Raw genomic sequence first — 15,957 nt, 5'->3', positions numbered from 1 at the left:
ATGACTGGACTGCAGCATTAATTTGGGTAATATTTTCCCTTGGGGCATTTTGCCTAAGGCCATGGGCATCTGTAGTCAAAAAAATCTCTCTTTCTCTCTTTGTATCTCTTTCATTCTCTTAGCCTTTCTCTGTCTGCCACTCTTCTCTCTCCCCCTTTCTGTCGCTTTTTTGTCTGCCTGTCCCTCTCTGTTTTCTCTCCCACTCACCCGATTTCTTCTCTGTCCAACTTTCACAGGACAAATGCCAAAGGCAGTATTTTTGTGTCCTCAGCTGCCATCACTCACTGTGTTATGTAAGACACTGCTGATGTGTGTGTGTGTGTGTGTGTGTGGATGAGACATTCTGAGCCTTAGTCAGTAATGTCAACAAAAATCTTTATTGTGCAACAAACATGAAATAAAACTTTATATGAATGGATTTTGTCACTCACTTGTTCTTAGTCTTACCTCGATTTGGTAGATAATTGTGTTTAAACTTTTGGAAATACAGTTCCCATAATGCTTCGGGGGATGTAAACAAAACATGTTGCTATGTGTGACGATAAGCAGGACAAACTACAATAACTTCCTGCTGATTTTAGAATATTTGCATGCACCTGTCTCCACCTCATGCTGTATCTTTGCATCATGTCTCTTAATGTTTGGAAACCTCTGCACTAAATAAATCGGTCTTGTGATTCACCATGCAGGCAGAATCTGCATGGAAAGTAACTATTAACTTAAGCTAAATCAAGTTATTTAGCATATGGAGTAGACTGTCCAAAACTTAACTAGTTATTGTATTCTATTAAGCTGTGAAGTGCATTTTTTTCCAATCTGACAATTTCATATTCATAAATATTTACATTGCGGTGTGGCTGCTGAAATAACTTTGCTTGTTAATTGGGAATAACAGGTAAAAAATAAGACTATATAGATATTGCATTCAACTGCATATAATATGTATAATATCCATAGATATGTTTTCATTCATGTGTAATCACTTGAATATAGGGATCGTTATGTTTTTGTTGCTTTAGAATAAGCCTTTTACATTTACAGGCCGCCATGTTGAACCGCCATGTTTCCACAGTAGCCCAGAAGGAACGAACCAAACACTGGCTCAAGGGCCCATTGAGTTCTTCAAGAGTTTCCATAATTTCACCTACATGCTTGGATGGGAGGCTGAGGCGAGGGAGTTGTAATCTGCAACTACACCGTTAGATGCCACTAAACACTGCTCCTTTAAAAATCCAACACTTTGCACCAGTTAAAACTCAAAAACCAGCAGATCATAGACCATATCTGTCATTTCTCCAGCACATTGTGCTTTATCATGACTAGTCTTTCAAGGGTATGTTTAACCAGGTATGGAGCAAAGAGTTTATTTCAGGTCAAGTTTCAGAATTTAGAAATAATTGGATCCATTCTATAAATGGCAACCTGTATTTCTCTGAGCTGTGGTAAAGCATCACGAAATAAGCGCTTCGTTTTCATCTAAAGAGCAGACAAATGAGTTGGCCTTGGGCTATGATGTCTATACAGGATGGTACACACACAGGGAGAGAGAGAGTGTGTGTTTCTCTGTCTCAATCGCTCACTCACAAACGTACATACAGTATACATGTGTGGCCCGTTTGGTTCCTTTAGGCCTGATGCAGCTTGGTGCTTACGTCAACGCGGTCCCGTCTTTCATTCAGCTTATTTTCTCCAACATCTTTCTCTTGCTTTCTTTCCCTTTAACCTCCTCCCACTTTTTTCCTTCTCTACCTCTCTCTGTCCAATCTCATTCAACAAGGAATTCAATGAACAAGTCCTTTTTGGACGAAGCTGCTCTGGTGTGAAACATGCTGAGTGTCTTAGCCTGAAGACCAGGCTACCCAAAGGAGCTGCTTTATTTCTATGGATTTGTTCTCCTTCAAGTTTCCTACGCTGTGTCTTTTTGTTGTTGTTGTTGGACCAGTATACTCTTTTGTGTACACAGATACACACACACCAACAAGAGTCATGGCTTTTGTATGAACTGCACAAGCCTGTGTGTGCTTCACTGGATGAGAAAGGGACAGTGTAATGAATCAATATAGAAAAATAATCATATCATTTTCGTGTTATTTGAGGGATACAGTACTTTGTATTTACAGGCCTCTACTAGGGAGTCTGGATTAATGTTTCCCAGGAGAAATGGCTCAGATAAAGCCATAAAATGGTTGTTTCCTGTGGGTTTTGAAAATGGCAATAGGCCTAGAATCTAAAAATAAGAACTTTTTTTTTGTCTAAGATATTAATGATATTAAAGCCCCTATATAGCCATTGCCCACCCCTTATGTTGCCTGATTGGAGCTCTTCTCAGGGCTGTGTGCTCGTGTATAGACTGCTCCCGAATTCCAGCTCCATCACTCTCCTGTTAGTTTTGTTGCAAATGTTAGTTTGGGACAGTTTGCACCTATATTCTTATTATTAGTTCATAGAGTTTGGTTACATGTACAGTATTTCCCAGCATAGCTTCACTCAACTTCAGCTTGACTAGAGGTCTAATTAGCCAGAGGAATTGAAAACACCCATGTGGCTGTGCAGGGCCTTTAGGTAATCCAAACAATTCACCACACAGCAATCCTTATTTGCATGTACTCATTTATACCCAAGGATTTAAGTTTTAAGCACAAATGGGTTTTGGGCCAATGGGGCGGAAGTACACTATATCAGATTTGACAGGAGAGCCAAAACTAATTTTGGTCAGATTTGAATCAGCTGCTGTTGCCATGTACTGAACAAAATATTTGATCTTTTTGTGTTCTCAGATTGTGCGTCACTATGAAACAATATTACTACAGTTTAGGTTCACGATATTTAAAACACATTCCTTTTTTGGCACAAACATTTTCCCAACATGGCACTAAAAAATCACGTTTGCAGCACTCGAGAAATAAGAAGTAGCCTACTTTTTGTATATAGCAAGTTTTCATACATTTTATATATATATATATATAAAATAATGAGACACAGTAGGCAACATAGACCGAACATACACAGTTTTTAAGCACATTTTCAATTTGCACATAAAAAAACCTAAGTGGAAACGCTCAAAATAAGGGGAAACATTTTTTTTTTTACAAATGGCTGAGGTGGAAAGTTGGCGTATCAATAAAAGCAAATTGCGACAAAGTGCAGTGGATACAGACTTAGCAAATAAATCATCACGCACATGAACTCAGTGACTGAGCTTCAATGAAGAGATGAGGAATGGAGGCTGACAAAAACATCAGATCTGTGTGGAGTGATGGGGAGACTGTAATGTTCCTCGTAAATGCCAAATTTCTATTGTATTTTCTGCATTGTTTTCCCACCATTTAATTATGTGATCTTGTTGTTTTTTAATTTGAATCAGAATCTATACATTGACACAAAAAATGTTGAAGAATGTCTGTAAGACTGATTGCTGTTGATAAAGACAGCTTATTCATGTGAAGCCAGTCCTTTCACATCATGCAATGAGCTCCTGCGTTTGATAGAACTGGCTCTGAAAACTGCAACCACCTCCACAAAAATATCAACACTGCTGTATGTTGTCTGAATAATGCACCATGGATAGATTGTAACAACAAACACTCTGTTCGGGGCCGATGGCAGGTCCTTTTGTATATCTTATGATTCTAAACTTTATGTTTTATTTTGCATCATAAATCAGCAAAATAATTACATACAGTTGGGAAGCTACTGTCAATTGAGGAATTAAGTCTAAAAGACACAAACTAGACGGACCATACTTTTTAAAATGGTTTATATAGGGCTATTTTAGGTATATATTATGGTGCTTTTACAGTAGCTGCTGCACAAGTTATTAACTCAATATCTTTTACATATTTTCATTTATTATTTTTTAAAATGTATTTTGAGGTCTTTTTTGCCTTTATTGACAGGATATAACAAGATAAACAAGAAAGGGAGGAGAGAGAGGGGATGATGCACAGCAAAGTGCCACACAGTTTGGACTCAAACGCATGGCAGCTGCTGCAAGGATACAGCCTTTAGTACATGGGGCGCCAGCTGTATACCAACTGAGCCACCAGGGCGCCCCTCTTTATGTTTTTAAGTACAGCATGATGAGAACGATTATATTGGAATTATATGTGTTTTTTTTACACTTTGCTGATATAATGATACACTTAACTCACAATTCAATACAATTCACAATAGCGGGTTCACAATGTGATTTTCTCACATTTTATTTGAACAAAATGAAATTGACGACAAACTATGACTGAAAAGATTCCTTTATATCAAATCTACAAAATATATTTTCTCTTATATTTTCCTCATTAAATTATAGAATCCTTTTTTTAATTTCTGAAGTAGGGTATAAACTGTGCAAAACAATGCGTATTCTCTTTTCTTGATACAACTTCTGGCGCGAGTGACATCGGACGTTGAACAAGCAAAATCAAAAGTAGACAGTTTAACTGTCTCTCAATATATCTTTACATTCCTACTCGGGGTCAATGGAACACTCATTAAAATAAATTTATTTAGCTCAAAGCTGAAATGTTGCACAAGTCTAAATCTAAAGTATGACAGAAAGTGTTGCTCCAGAAGTAATGTCTGTTATCAGTTATCTTCCTTAAAAAGTATCATCTGGAAGAATTTGCAGGGGAAACATGAAATTGAAAACCTTGAAGTACAGACACAAAATGGGATGTAAGTCATTATGCATGCAGCTCCAAATGGAAGACCAGTGTCTGGATGCTCACGTTGTTCCCATGGGATTCAGCCTGAAATGCTAACGCCCGGCAATGTCACTGTCAATCAGCAAGAGCAGAAAGCTGACAGAGAGAAGTGGGTTGTGGGAGCTGTGACGCACTCCCGTCTCACAGTAATAAGAGGAGAGAATGACAAGCTGGCGTCAGTAGCCTAACATGGGTACAACAAGGCAAGGGAAAAACACTCCACTTAGCCGTGGACCCTTGGAGGGAGGAAGGGAGGGAGGAGGAAGACTGGGATGAAATGGTGTGTGTCTGTTTTTCAGATGAGTTTTGTGCATGCATGACGGCCCTGTTTGCGTGTTAGGCAGCTAAATCAGTGAAGTAAAGATGACAAGTAGTGCAAGAAGAATATGATTGCACACTGTTACCATTACTATTTTGAATGGTATACTTTTACATTTGAATGTTTTGTTATTATTTGTACTCTTATTATTATATTGTTACTCTTCAGTGTTGTGTTTATGCATTATCATTCTCTCATTTATTCACTGTAATAGAGTCATATCATTTGCACAGGTTTTAGTTGTTTCCTACAAATTTAGCTAGTAATGCCAAAGTCTGCAAGTCAAAAGATCATATTTAATTGCACAAATGGCCAACAAAAAGATATAAAGATATCATAGATACATACATCATATGTAATTTGATATTGTCAAAGTAATCATTATGTATTAAATCTAAAAATTCAATTCAGAAATAAAACAATTTGCAGATAAAATAACAAGATAGGAATGTCTGTTTTTTTTCATCCAGTGAGTTAAAAGCCTGAAAAAACAAGGTATTTATATCCCAAGGATAATGCTTTAAATCCATTATTGCCATAAAGCAGTCCTGTTTATTGATTTGAAACATTACCCATAATTAAGGTAGGTAAATTACATAGATATTGGGGAAAATTATGTAGAAAATTTGCTGGTTGGCACTTATCTATAGTTTCTTTGTTTGTGGAGTCCAACTGCACAGCAATATATATAAAACAATTCCACTCACTGCGGTCCAATCATGTTTTTTGCCATATCTGCTGTTACAGACTGTATTTATGTTTACCAACACAAGTTTTTCCCCTGATAAGCTATTTAATGGTCTTATATTTACTAGTGTTTATTCCCTGTTTGTTCTGTCAACTCCTGTGCTAGGAAGACATGGTTTTATATGCTGCAGTATTGTGTTTATTTTGTCGGTTCAGATAACCAATCCATTGAGCTGAAATTGACGGTAAGCTGTACAGAGCTGCCAAGATGCGTGTTGATCCTCAGCTGAGTTGGAAATAGCAACCCTGTCATTTGTCAAGTGTCATTTGATTGAATACATCATTAGTGCACATGGAAAAATTAACATCTTAAGAGAAATCCTGAGGATGGTTTTTGTGCAACATTATCATAAAATGCCAAATGTGAAATAATGGTCTTGAACATTTTGTCAAACAGGAACACCATATTATTTTTACTGCTATTGATCACTTATTGATTACTGGTTTTGCCTTTTGAAGAACAGACATACTCAACATTTAAAGAGGTGTTTCTTCAGGTCCTTTTCAATGCCCATGTGATTTCATTAACATCGTGTTGAACTTGGGAGCATGTTGTCTAATTACTCTGGGTGCATTTATTTTAACATTATTAACATAATTAACATTTAACACATCAAATGATACAAGCCATCATGCTACATGATCACACGCGACTGCAAACCCACTGTGAATTGTTCATGTGTCACACATGAGAAGGCCATCACAAAGATAAGATGTACAAATCTGAATTTGCTGACAGAGGCATGCATGCATTTACTTGACAGTAGGCTACATGCAAAGGCTTAGTCATGCAACTCCGCTGTGAACCACGCACACTTATGTGTGTGTGTGCACGCCTGAGGCTATAAATGCAATCCATTTACAGGGGACAGAAAATGGTAGTGATACAAATTAATGATTAAAATAGTTTTGCTTTATACTATTCAAACCCTAATATTTTATATACATATATATATACATATATACAATATATATATATATACTGTCAGTGTGAAATGTTTCATTTGTACACATGTACACATTGAGAGAAAGGCTTTTGAAAGCTCTTTCCCCCTGCTATCTAGTCTACTTGTACTTATTCATAGCTACTGTAAACAAGTCATTTTGTGACTTCTGGGAATGCCCTGAGATAAAACATGAAAGACAATTGGAGAGCGGTATAGAGGTAGTGTAAAGGTATAGTTAGGGTCGTTGTGAGTCTTAGTAATTCTGTGCACTATTAACACTGCTGGCATCAATACATATGGATATATTCTCAAATATACCAAAGAACATGAAATGTGTTGAGCAATAAAAGACTATTTAAATTTGCCGTTTTGGGGGAAACTACCCATAAATGATTTCTAAAATAAAAAAACTGAAATTGTCCTTTTATGGTGAAATATAGTTCGTAGAAGATTTTTAACAATCTCTTAAACTACGTTTAAATTGCTTCTTTTTTCTTTGGCCATGTACCTTTTTAAGCAGCATGGCTAAGAGGATGGCAATGTTGGTCGATTGCACTTTGATCCAGAGTGAAACATGTCAAAAACTATTGGATGGATTGCCATGAAATTATATACAAACATTCATGGTGCCCACATGTTAAAGCCTACTGACAGATTGCTGTTTTTGGTATTGCCAATGACATTCTCTATCTTCTCTCTCTACTACGGAGCCCCTAAAGGGACATGAAAAAAAAAAAAAAATCAAACGTTTCTAGTGCGCACTAGATACTATCTAGTGCTCACTAGATGCGGATCTAGTGCGCACTAGATAGTATCTAGTGCTCACTAGATACGGATCTAGTGCGCACTAGATAGTATCTAGTGCGCACTAGATACGGATCTAGTGCGCACTAGATAGTATCTAGTGCTCACTAGATACGGATCCAGTGCGCACTAGATACGGATCTAGTGCGCACTAGATCCTATGGATGGAGTGTTGTGGCGAATCAGCACATGGCTCATTTAAATATTAAAATTAGGCATGTGTTAATAGGTCAAAACACGAAAATGTAACCAATGAAATTACTTATTTTGACACACATTTTAAGCCAATACTTACTACTATCTAGTGCGCACTAGATACTATCCATATTGTGGTGAATCAACACATGGCTAATTTTAATATTCAAATGAGTATTAAACTAATTTGTCTGTAAGTAAAAAATAAATGTAAATTAATCTGTAACCTTTTTGTTACAGTCCGCATTTAAATGCCTGTCCTCCTTTTGAGAAAATAACAAAACAGTCCACCTTTTGACACATTACCTTGTTAGTTTAATACGTATTGGCTTAAAATGTGTGTCAAAATAAGTAATTTCATTGGTTACATTTTCGTGTTGTGACCTATTAACACATGGCTAATTTTAATATTTAAATGAGCCAACCTCGATCCATATCTAGTGCGCACTAGATACGGATCTAGTGCGCACTAGATACGGATCTAGTGAGCACAAGATACTATCTAGTGCTCACTAGAAACGTTTCATTTTTTTTTTTTCATGTCCCTTTAGGGGCTCCGTACTCTAGCACCATCATCAGGTCGAAATTTCACGCAATACTTTTATCAAATACCAGCAAAAAGACATTTTCATCATCAGCCTCTGTTAAACTGTTTGTTTGCTGCTAATTAGCACATTGGCATGTTGTTGATTGGGAGCATGTTAGCATTTAGCTCAAAGTACAGCTGTGTCTGAATACCACCTCACATGGCTGCTGACTCACGTTCATGTTTTGTATTGATTACATGCTCAGATCGTCCTTAGTTTTAATATTAGCTGTAGTGTCGGGGTATAGAGCTCTGATGGATGTGCCAGTCGGCCCCTCACACATGTGCACACACACACACTTGCTTTGAAGGAGTGACGTTACTGTGTAATGAGATCAATAAGCAATCACTGGTGTGGTCTGGTTTCACAGTGCATTGACAGGACCCCCTGATACGCTGATTGGGAACAATTAGCATCAGTGAGCAGCGCTAACATGGTTTTGAGTGATGAGGGTGATGAGTGCATGTCTTAATTCACATGTGTGATTGTGTGGGTGGGTGAGTCATCATCATCCAGCCCAGAAGTCCCAGGAGTCCCCCACCCCCCTCCCCTCCTCTCTCTCTCTCTCTCTCTCTCTCTCTAGCTCTCTCTTTCCCTCTCTCTGTCCCCCCCCACCCCCATACACACTCTCCCTCTCTCATAAACACACACAGGCAAACTATGCATACACAGGCAGCTTTGCCAGATACATTTGGCAAGCAAGCTGTGTTGAGTGGGGTCACTATGAACCAATTTGTATAGAAAACATGAAGTGCTGGACCATCAGTGAAGCGATCTGCGTTTACTGCACTACGAAGATCTCAACAAAATTAGGCTACTGAGCAAAAACACAGTAGAAGCAAATTGACTTCAATAATGAGCCTTTGTCAGAAGCCTGAAAAATGACATGCTACAACAGGGAGCATTGATTGAGCATGATGGCGTTTAAGATAAGATGAGATGAAAGGAGTTCCCACAGATCGTCTAACCTTGTCTTATCACAGCAGAGATGGGAAATACTTAAGTATTTTATTGTATAATTACATTTGGGGAATTGGGTTGTGACAATTTGATCATTTAATGTTATCGTTTTACAAATGTTGGTTTTTCCAAGCAAATTGCAATGAAAAACTTTTTTGGTTTACATCAGTAAAAATATTACTAGTGAGAGGTAAGGTGAGATGATTTTTTTGTTTTTACTTCAATCATTCACATTATATAGTAATTCATTATGGTAATGTAATAATAGAGGAACTATTCCTCTCTCTCTCTTTCTCTCTCTGTCTCTTTTTCCATATATGTGTCATGTCCCTCCCTCCTGTCTCTTTTTCTGCCTCAGCTGGGCTCTAGTAAGAACAGTTGCTGGCCAGTAGGGGTTTTGGTCTGGCTTGCTGGGTTCTTCAGTACTGGAGTGTCTGAGTCGTGACAAACAGAGAGCTTGTGTGTTAATGTGTGTGTCGGTGCACGTGTAGGCACTCGTGTGCCTCTGTGTGTGTTCAAGTGTGTGGGTGTGTGTGTGTGTGTGTGTGTGTGTAAAGATAGACTCACAGACCTTTTGTCCTATTTGGTATTATAGCGCAACATAATATGCAGTCGTTTGGTAGTCTAGTTTAAATAAGAAGCCACAACAAGGTCTACAAATCCTGTTAACAATCCCAAATAGTTTCACATTGACAGAGTGGACTTCATGTAAAGTACTTTAAAAGAGCAGTTTGAGGAAAAAAGAGGATGTCAAAGTACACACATTTTATTTCCATGTTGTACCTGTGGTGGATTAAAGTAGTAATTTTTGTACAATGCAAAACAAGGATGTTTTCTTTAAGCCTAGAGGGCTGCCAAATAAATTTCTTTATTTATTTTTAGCTTTTAGGCAGTTATTTTATTTTATTTTTTATAAAAGTGGGTTACATCTGAAAAGCTATGTGATTATGGTTTTGAATGGTGTCTGTATTGTTACAATAATGAGACTGATGAAGGGCATGTAGCACAAGACTTCATTTAGCAGTAGACCGAATTACTGTAACTCATTTATAACATGAATAATAGACTGCAGTGTTTCATGTTTCTTACGTTATAGTGTAACGTCTGCTCAGTAATGCCTCTCTAGGACTATGCTGATAATTTGTAACTGATTGTTACAAATTAATTGTTTTGTGGTGTGTAGTATGACCACACTTGGATCACTGGTACTCTCTTGATAGAGTTTTAGTGTTTTTGGATGTTTTAAAATTCCTGCATGTTGCATGTTTTGGTGTCTGTGTTGTGACCTGCTGAGGGTGCAGTCCGTCCAGTGCATGCTGGGATGGGATCCAGCATCCTTTGAACCTGAAAGATTTTTGTGTAAAGTGAATATAACAAGATTTTCTCTTCTGCCATTAATTTTGTTAACTTTTGTGAATTCAGAGATAATGTGTGTCCATTCCAGTTATTTATTTAAAAAAGTAACATATCACCATGATTATATAAAATCATCAATGTTTTTAAGTCAGATGCGTTTTTGCTCAGCTTTATGTTAAAATGTATGGATTTAACACATTAAGGAGTCTTCTCCCTGTGAACAGTTTTAAGTTCAGCATACCACAAAAACACCCCTGAGACTAGCAGTGTTCAAGTAAACAAAAAGAGCTCCCCCTGCAGGCGTGTGTGTGTGTGTGTGTGTGTGTGTGTGTGTGTGTGTGCGTGAAAATGGACCATCCCTATTTGCACACAACATTAACATTTCATGTATGCTTATATGAAGCTGTGCTTATATTTGCGTGAGTGAAATTAGTAGCAGTCTACTTAAGAGTGAACGATGGAGCTGTCAAAGATTATGTGGCTCAGAAGTGCATTAGGCCTCTGTGATTTCCAAGCGTCTTACAGACTTGACATGAGAAGTGTATTTGAGCCGTAATGGAGGCCATCAAGGGACAGCAGAGCACAAAGGAGGATTTAAGAGCCTTGGTAAATGATAGTAGCTCAAATGTGTGTGTAGATTGTAATAGAGAGAAAGGAGACTCATTTGATTTTCTCAAGTCTGACTTTTGCAATGCTGCAGCACTTGCAACTGCATTATTGCTTTTATATAGCACCTTGTTTACCAGACTCTTAAACAAACATTATCAACAAACAAAAAAAGAACTGTGCACACAGTACTCCAAGATGGAGTATTTTACACGATCAAGGAGTTGAGTGTGATTCAGCATCACAGTGCTTTTATTCTTTCCAAACAACCTCCCTCCCATCCTGAGGGGCTCACATAAAACATGAATCCGCAGTATTAGGCAGATTATCTCATCTGCCATTCAAGATGCAAAGTCATCTCCACTGCATGACAGTTGCACTGTCAGGTCAACTCACTTTATGCCATTTTATGCATCAGCCTACCAACTGTGACAGCTAGGGCAGTCCACAGACGCAACACACACTCACAGGACATGGACATGCACACTGTTATTCAATAATAATTATTATTATCAAAAATTAAGTGATATTTGTTATTAAAAGTACCCATTTCCTTTTGCGCAAGAAATACTATGCACATCAATATGTGTATGTGAATATATGGAGTCAATTAAAAGGAAGCCAAAGCTACGCATAGCATTAAAATAAATGTAACGTTAAGCGTACCTTCACATGAATGTGTTTAAGACTTTTGGTCGAATAAAGTTCACAGTGCTTGTTACAACCACATTCATTCATTAAGGAGGGTAGACTTTATTTTATGTCCAGCAGAAATGACAAATGAGCTAAATGACCAGCTGAAGCTAATTCTCTGCGTAGGACAAGCAAAAAATCTCTTCACTTTTGTGTAGTAGCCATTGTTGAGACTGTAGGTTTAATCTTGTCGGGCAGTTTACCTGCAACATGCAATAGAAATGTGTCATCCACCAACACTTTTAAAGGTTGCAGTGATTATTTTCAAGAATAATAGTATTCAAGTGTGCACTAATGTACTGTCTCGCTAAATGAATGTGAGCTATCATCATTATGCATGAATTTAAATCTGAAAAAAGAGATATAAAATATGATTGATAACTTTGTCCATATATTCATTTATTTTTAAAACTGACTCTCTATATAAATACATATTATTGTAGCTCAAATGCACACACATGCGGTTATTTATCTCGCAGTTGTCCTCCATTCAGCCTCCCTCGCTGGTTCAGTAGTTGTTCAGTCTTCTAACTCAAAAAAACTGTAATACTTACTCTGGCTTGACTATTCAGTTACAGTTTTAAATCTAGTTTTAAATCTACAAGGTCACATGCCGGTGATTATTGTGTCAGCCTTTGTTCATAGTTGTGTTGACAGACCCTGTAAGGCAAGGAACCAAAATGATTTAATGCAAATCCAGAAGAGCATCCAACCACAATGCCATAGCTTCCAAATTAACCTCTGCTTTCATTATAACGAGTGTGAAGCCCTTTCTGTGTAGGCTACATTAATCAAAAGTAAAGTGGAAAATGCTCACCCTGCTTCAACACAGCAATTGTTACAGTTGTTCCTCATCATGCTCTTTCCATTTTTCGCTCTTCTTCATCTTCTTCATCCCCATTACACCAACTGTTAGTAACATAAAATATAGGTCAGAGGAGCTCATTCCATTATTTCTGCAAGTGTCCGAATTCAACTACCACTTGCTGACATTTGGTGCCACTATTGTCTCCTGCACCTTTAAATGACCCCTCTTATTTTTTGGGAAATACCCTTGCTGGTAATCTTATCAGTTGAAACTATCAGTTTCATATTTTCTCGTCCAGTACAGAGATTACTCTGGTACGTCTTGTTTTTAGTCTTGCTCAGCACAAATACTGGAAGCTGGAGGAAACTGCTAGTTCTGTTAAAGGTGCCTTCCAAAAACGTCAAAGTTTGGTTGTATTTAAAGAAAGCCACTCAGAAACTCATTGTCTGACTGTGAAGTTGAATCACAGTTTTGTCTTATTGAACAATAAATGGAAAATAACTGCAGCGAGGGGGACAGATATAGGGTGGTAGAGGAAGGGAGCCGTATGTAGATCAGCCCTCCAGCATTAAGGTTGATGTGTTCTTTTCTTTTTTTCTTCATCAGCACCGCCTGCTCTTCTTTTATTTTTAGACGGTTTGACGGAAAGTGGGATGGAGGGAGGAGGAAATAAATGAGAGACAGCTGAAGAAGAAAAAAATAAGTTCTGTGCTTAGATAGTGTTGTGTAGTGTTTTGGAGTGGACAGGTCTCTGACAGTAGCTTCTGTTTCCTTCTATCTCTAGATTATGTGCCAGCCAGAATGGGACTACAAGAGAGCCCTGAGCAGATCCCAGGTCAGTGCAGCCCAGAGGATAAGGATGTGTGCGTGTTTGGCATAATTTTTTTCTCAGCTAAATGTAGTAGAATAGCACTGAGTCATTGCTGTGGGGCATTTTTAAACAACTGATTTTAATTAGTTCACAATTTGACGATTGTTCGGCTGAATGCCGGAATAGCTGTAGATTTGTGTAAATTTTTGTCGTCGTAACATTAAGCTTTTTTTTTTAACAATAATATATTTTGACTATTTAATATCTATATATAAAATATATTTAAGATTATGTCAATCTTGAATGTTAGCTGAATAACTTTTTTATTAGGTATTTTGATTGCCATTTTTCAGCTGGAGTTTTAATTCTGCCAGAATTCGCTAAGATTTTGGACCTATTTTTATCCCAATTTTTTTTATTGTAAATATATTACCACAGATAGCATTATACATTTTCAGGTCACAAATGGAGACTGTTGAAAGGTTATATGTATATATATATGACATCACATAACTGGGAGTCAGTTGATTCAATGTTAATGTAAACATATTACTAATGCATTACCTTAGCTTATCTAAGTGGTTCTCAAACGGGGCAGAAGTACTTCGGGTGGGAAAAACCAAAGAGGGCTTTCACCATTACAAACCAATCAAGATTCAGGTTAGGAAGATTTAATCAGAGATGTAAAGTACAAAATAGAAGAACAGGCAATGCTCATTGAGGATTCATGTCAGTCAAAACCCATAATGAAGAAAAATGATGATGATGATGATGATGATGATGATGATGATGATGATGATGATGATCTTGGACTAGGGTGTCATTCATATCGTGAGCGCCTTGCGTCTTTTGTCTCTAAGAACTGTTGCTGCCTTGAGTTTGACTTGCAATTTTCACTTTCACAAACATAATTCAATGTAAAAGGAGACATGCAGTTCATCTAAATGATAATGTTATTTTAATAAGAGAATGCTCAGCTTGGCAATTTGTCACAAAATTTCCCCAGATTGTTGGTAAAAAAGTTTCTAAATCCAAAGGGGGGAGTGCATCAGAAGTTTGTGAACAACTGGTTCAGATTTCTATTAACTTCCAGTGGGTGGGCCTGTCACGTCTCTTCTTATTACCTCCTTTTATTGCCAGATGGTTTGCATGTGTTTTATTTTCGATGAGATTGTAAATTATGTTTACCACATTTTCATAAATTCTAGTAACCAGTATTGTTATTGAAATGGTGAAACACAAAATGTTGCTTGTTGAATAGGTCACAGGCAGAGCAAATTATTTTAATTGTCATAAGCATGCAATTCAAAGTAAATATAGATCATAAATATCCAAGTTAATTCAGATAAACTTTGAGAAAAAGTTAATCAGTGAATATTTTAACCTTAGATATCACAGTTTTTGATTTTCCATGGCTCCCAGATTGTAAAACATGAGCTTTTTTCATTTAAATCATCCATAATTTCCTCCACACTGGACATGCAGCTTCAGCTTTGGCCAACAACAAACCTGCCATCATCAGACTTTTAATGAATCAATACGTACCTCAGTTTCCTGATGTAGAAAGCCCTGTTCTGATAATACACATTACTCTCTGCTCGGTTGTCATGCATCACCTGCTATCACAGGAAACACTTGACAAGTAGTGGGCGTAGTATAACTGTGGCCAACTGAGCCCCGAACAACTATTTTATGGTTCATAGACGAGTCACTTTGATCTTTGTCCTGATGTATCCTAGCAACCAGGTATTTTCAATACAACTGATACTGCAGGTCTTCTCATCCTGGAGCCACCGGAGAACATTTGCAATTGGCAGATGCAGAGGCAGGGGCGGGTGAGAGGACAGAGGGAGGTTCTGGAAGCAGCAGAGAGGAAGAGAGCAGAGGAGAGGAGAGGGCAAGGGAGTGTTTGTGTGATACATTATTGAAATGTCAGTTGCTTTGGATTGAGGCTCTTATGCACGTGATATTTGAACTATAGGATTAAAGGAAGGAAAGAGCATAAAGCTGTATCTATAGGAATCTAGATAGGAAGATTGGGATTGAGTGGTTGTGTTCAAACTGAACACAAATGATGCAGAGAAGGCACTCAGCAAGTATCATGGGACGGCATCAGGACAATACACATCCTCCTAAACAGGTTCAGTATTGGTTTAACTGGGGTCTCTATCTTCAGTGCGGATGTGTTGTATGTGCGTGTACATGCGCTTTGTCTGTGTGAGAAAGGAGTGCCATTTAATCAGTAATGATGAGATGGTTTAAATAGGACAACTTGAAGCAATGTCTAAATTAAGCTTCTTGATACAGCCTAGTTTTTAGGTCAATTACGCATGTGAGAGACTGGTGTTCGTAAGCAGGAGAGTGAAGTCACTGTTGAGGGATTCGCTGTCACTATTGTTCTGAGATGGGGCCTATTTGTTAAAC

The 15,957-nt window shown here is 37.7% G+C and overlaps 1 protein-coding gene and 1 long non-coding RNA gene across 6 annotated transcripts in view; one reads left to right on the top strand and one right to left on the bottom strand.

The window, feature by feature from the left end:
* Positions 1-15,957, top strand: part of LOC127362714 (cGMP-inhibited 3',5'-cyclic phosphodiesterase 3A-like) — a 52,375-nt gene that overhangs the window by 12,499 nt on the left and 23,919 nt on the right. The window contains exon 3 of one of the 5 annotated variants that reach the window (XM_051398794.1): positions 13,507-13,557. The exons of 3 other annotated variants lie outside the window; for them this stretch is intronic. In XM_051398794.1, coding sequence (XP_051254754.1) covers positions 13,507-13,557 — 51 coding nt within the window. Of the gene's footprint in view, positions 1-13,506; positions 13,558-15,600; positions 15,674-15,957 lie in introns of those variants that run through there. One more of the 5 variants, XM_051398796.1, reaches the window with a different exon arrangement.
* On the bottom strand, positions 12,499-15,225 carry LOC127362726 (uncharacterized). Its single transcript, XR_007884505.1, has 3 exons — positions 15,079-15,225; positions 12,732-12,823; positions 12,499-12,574 (listed from the first exon to the last, which is right to left on the bottom strand). It is a non-coding gene; the product is annotated as an uncharacterized LOC127362726 (long non-coding RNA).

The sequence above is a fragment of the Dicentrarchus labrax genome, unplaced genomic scaffold (genome assembly GCF_905237075.1).
Source record: "Dicentrarchus labrax unplaced genomic scaffold, dlabrax2021, whole genome shotgun sequence".
Lineage (NCBI taxonomy): Eukaryota > Metazoa > Chordata > Actinopteri > Moronidae > Dicentrarchus > Dicentrarchus labrax.
The sequence above is the reverse complement of the archived record's forward strand: the minus strand, read 5'-3'. Positions and strand labels throughout refer to the sequence as shown.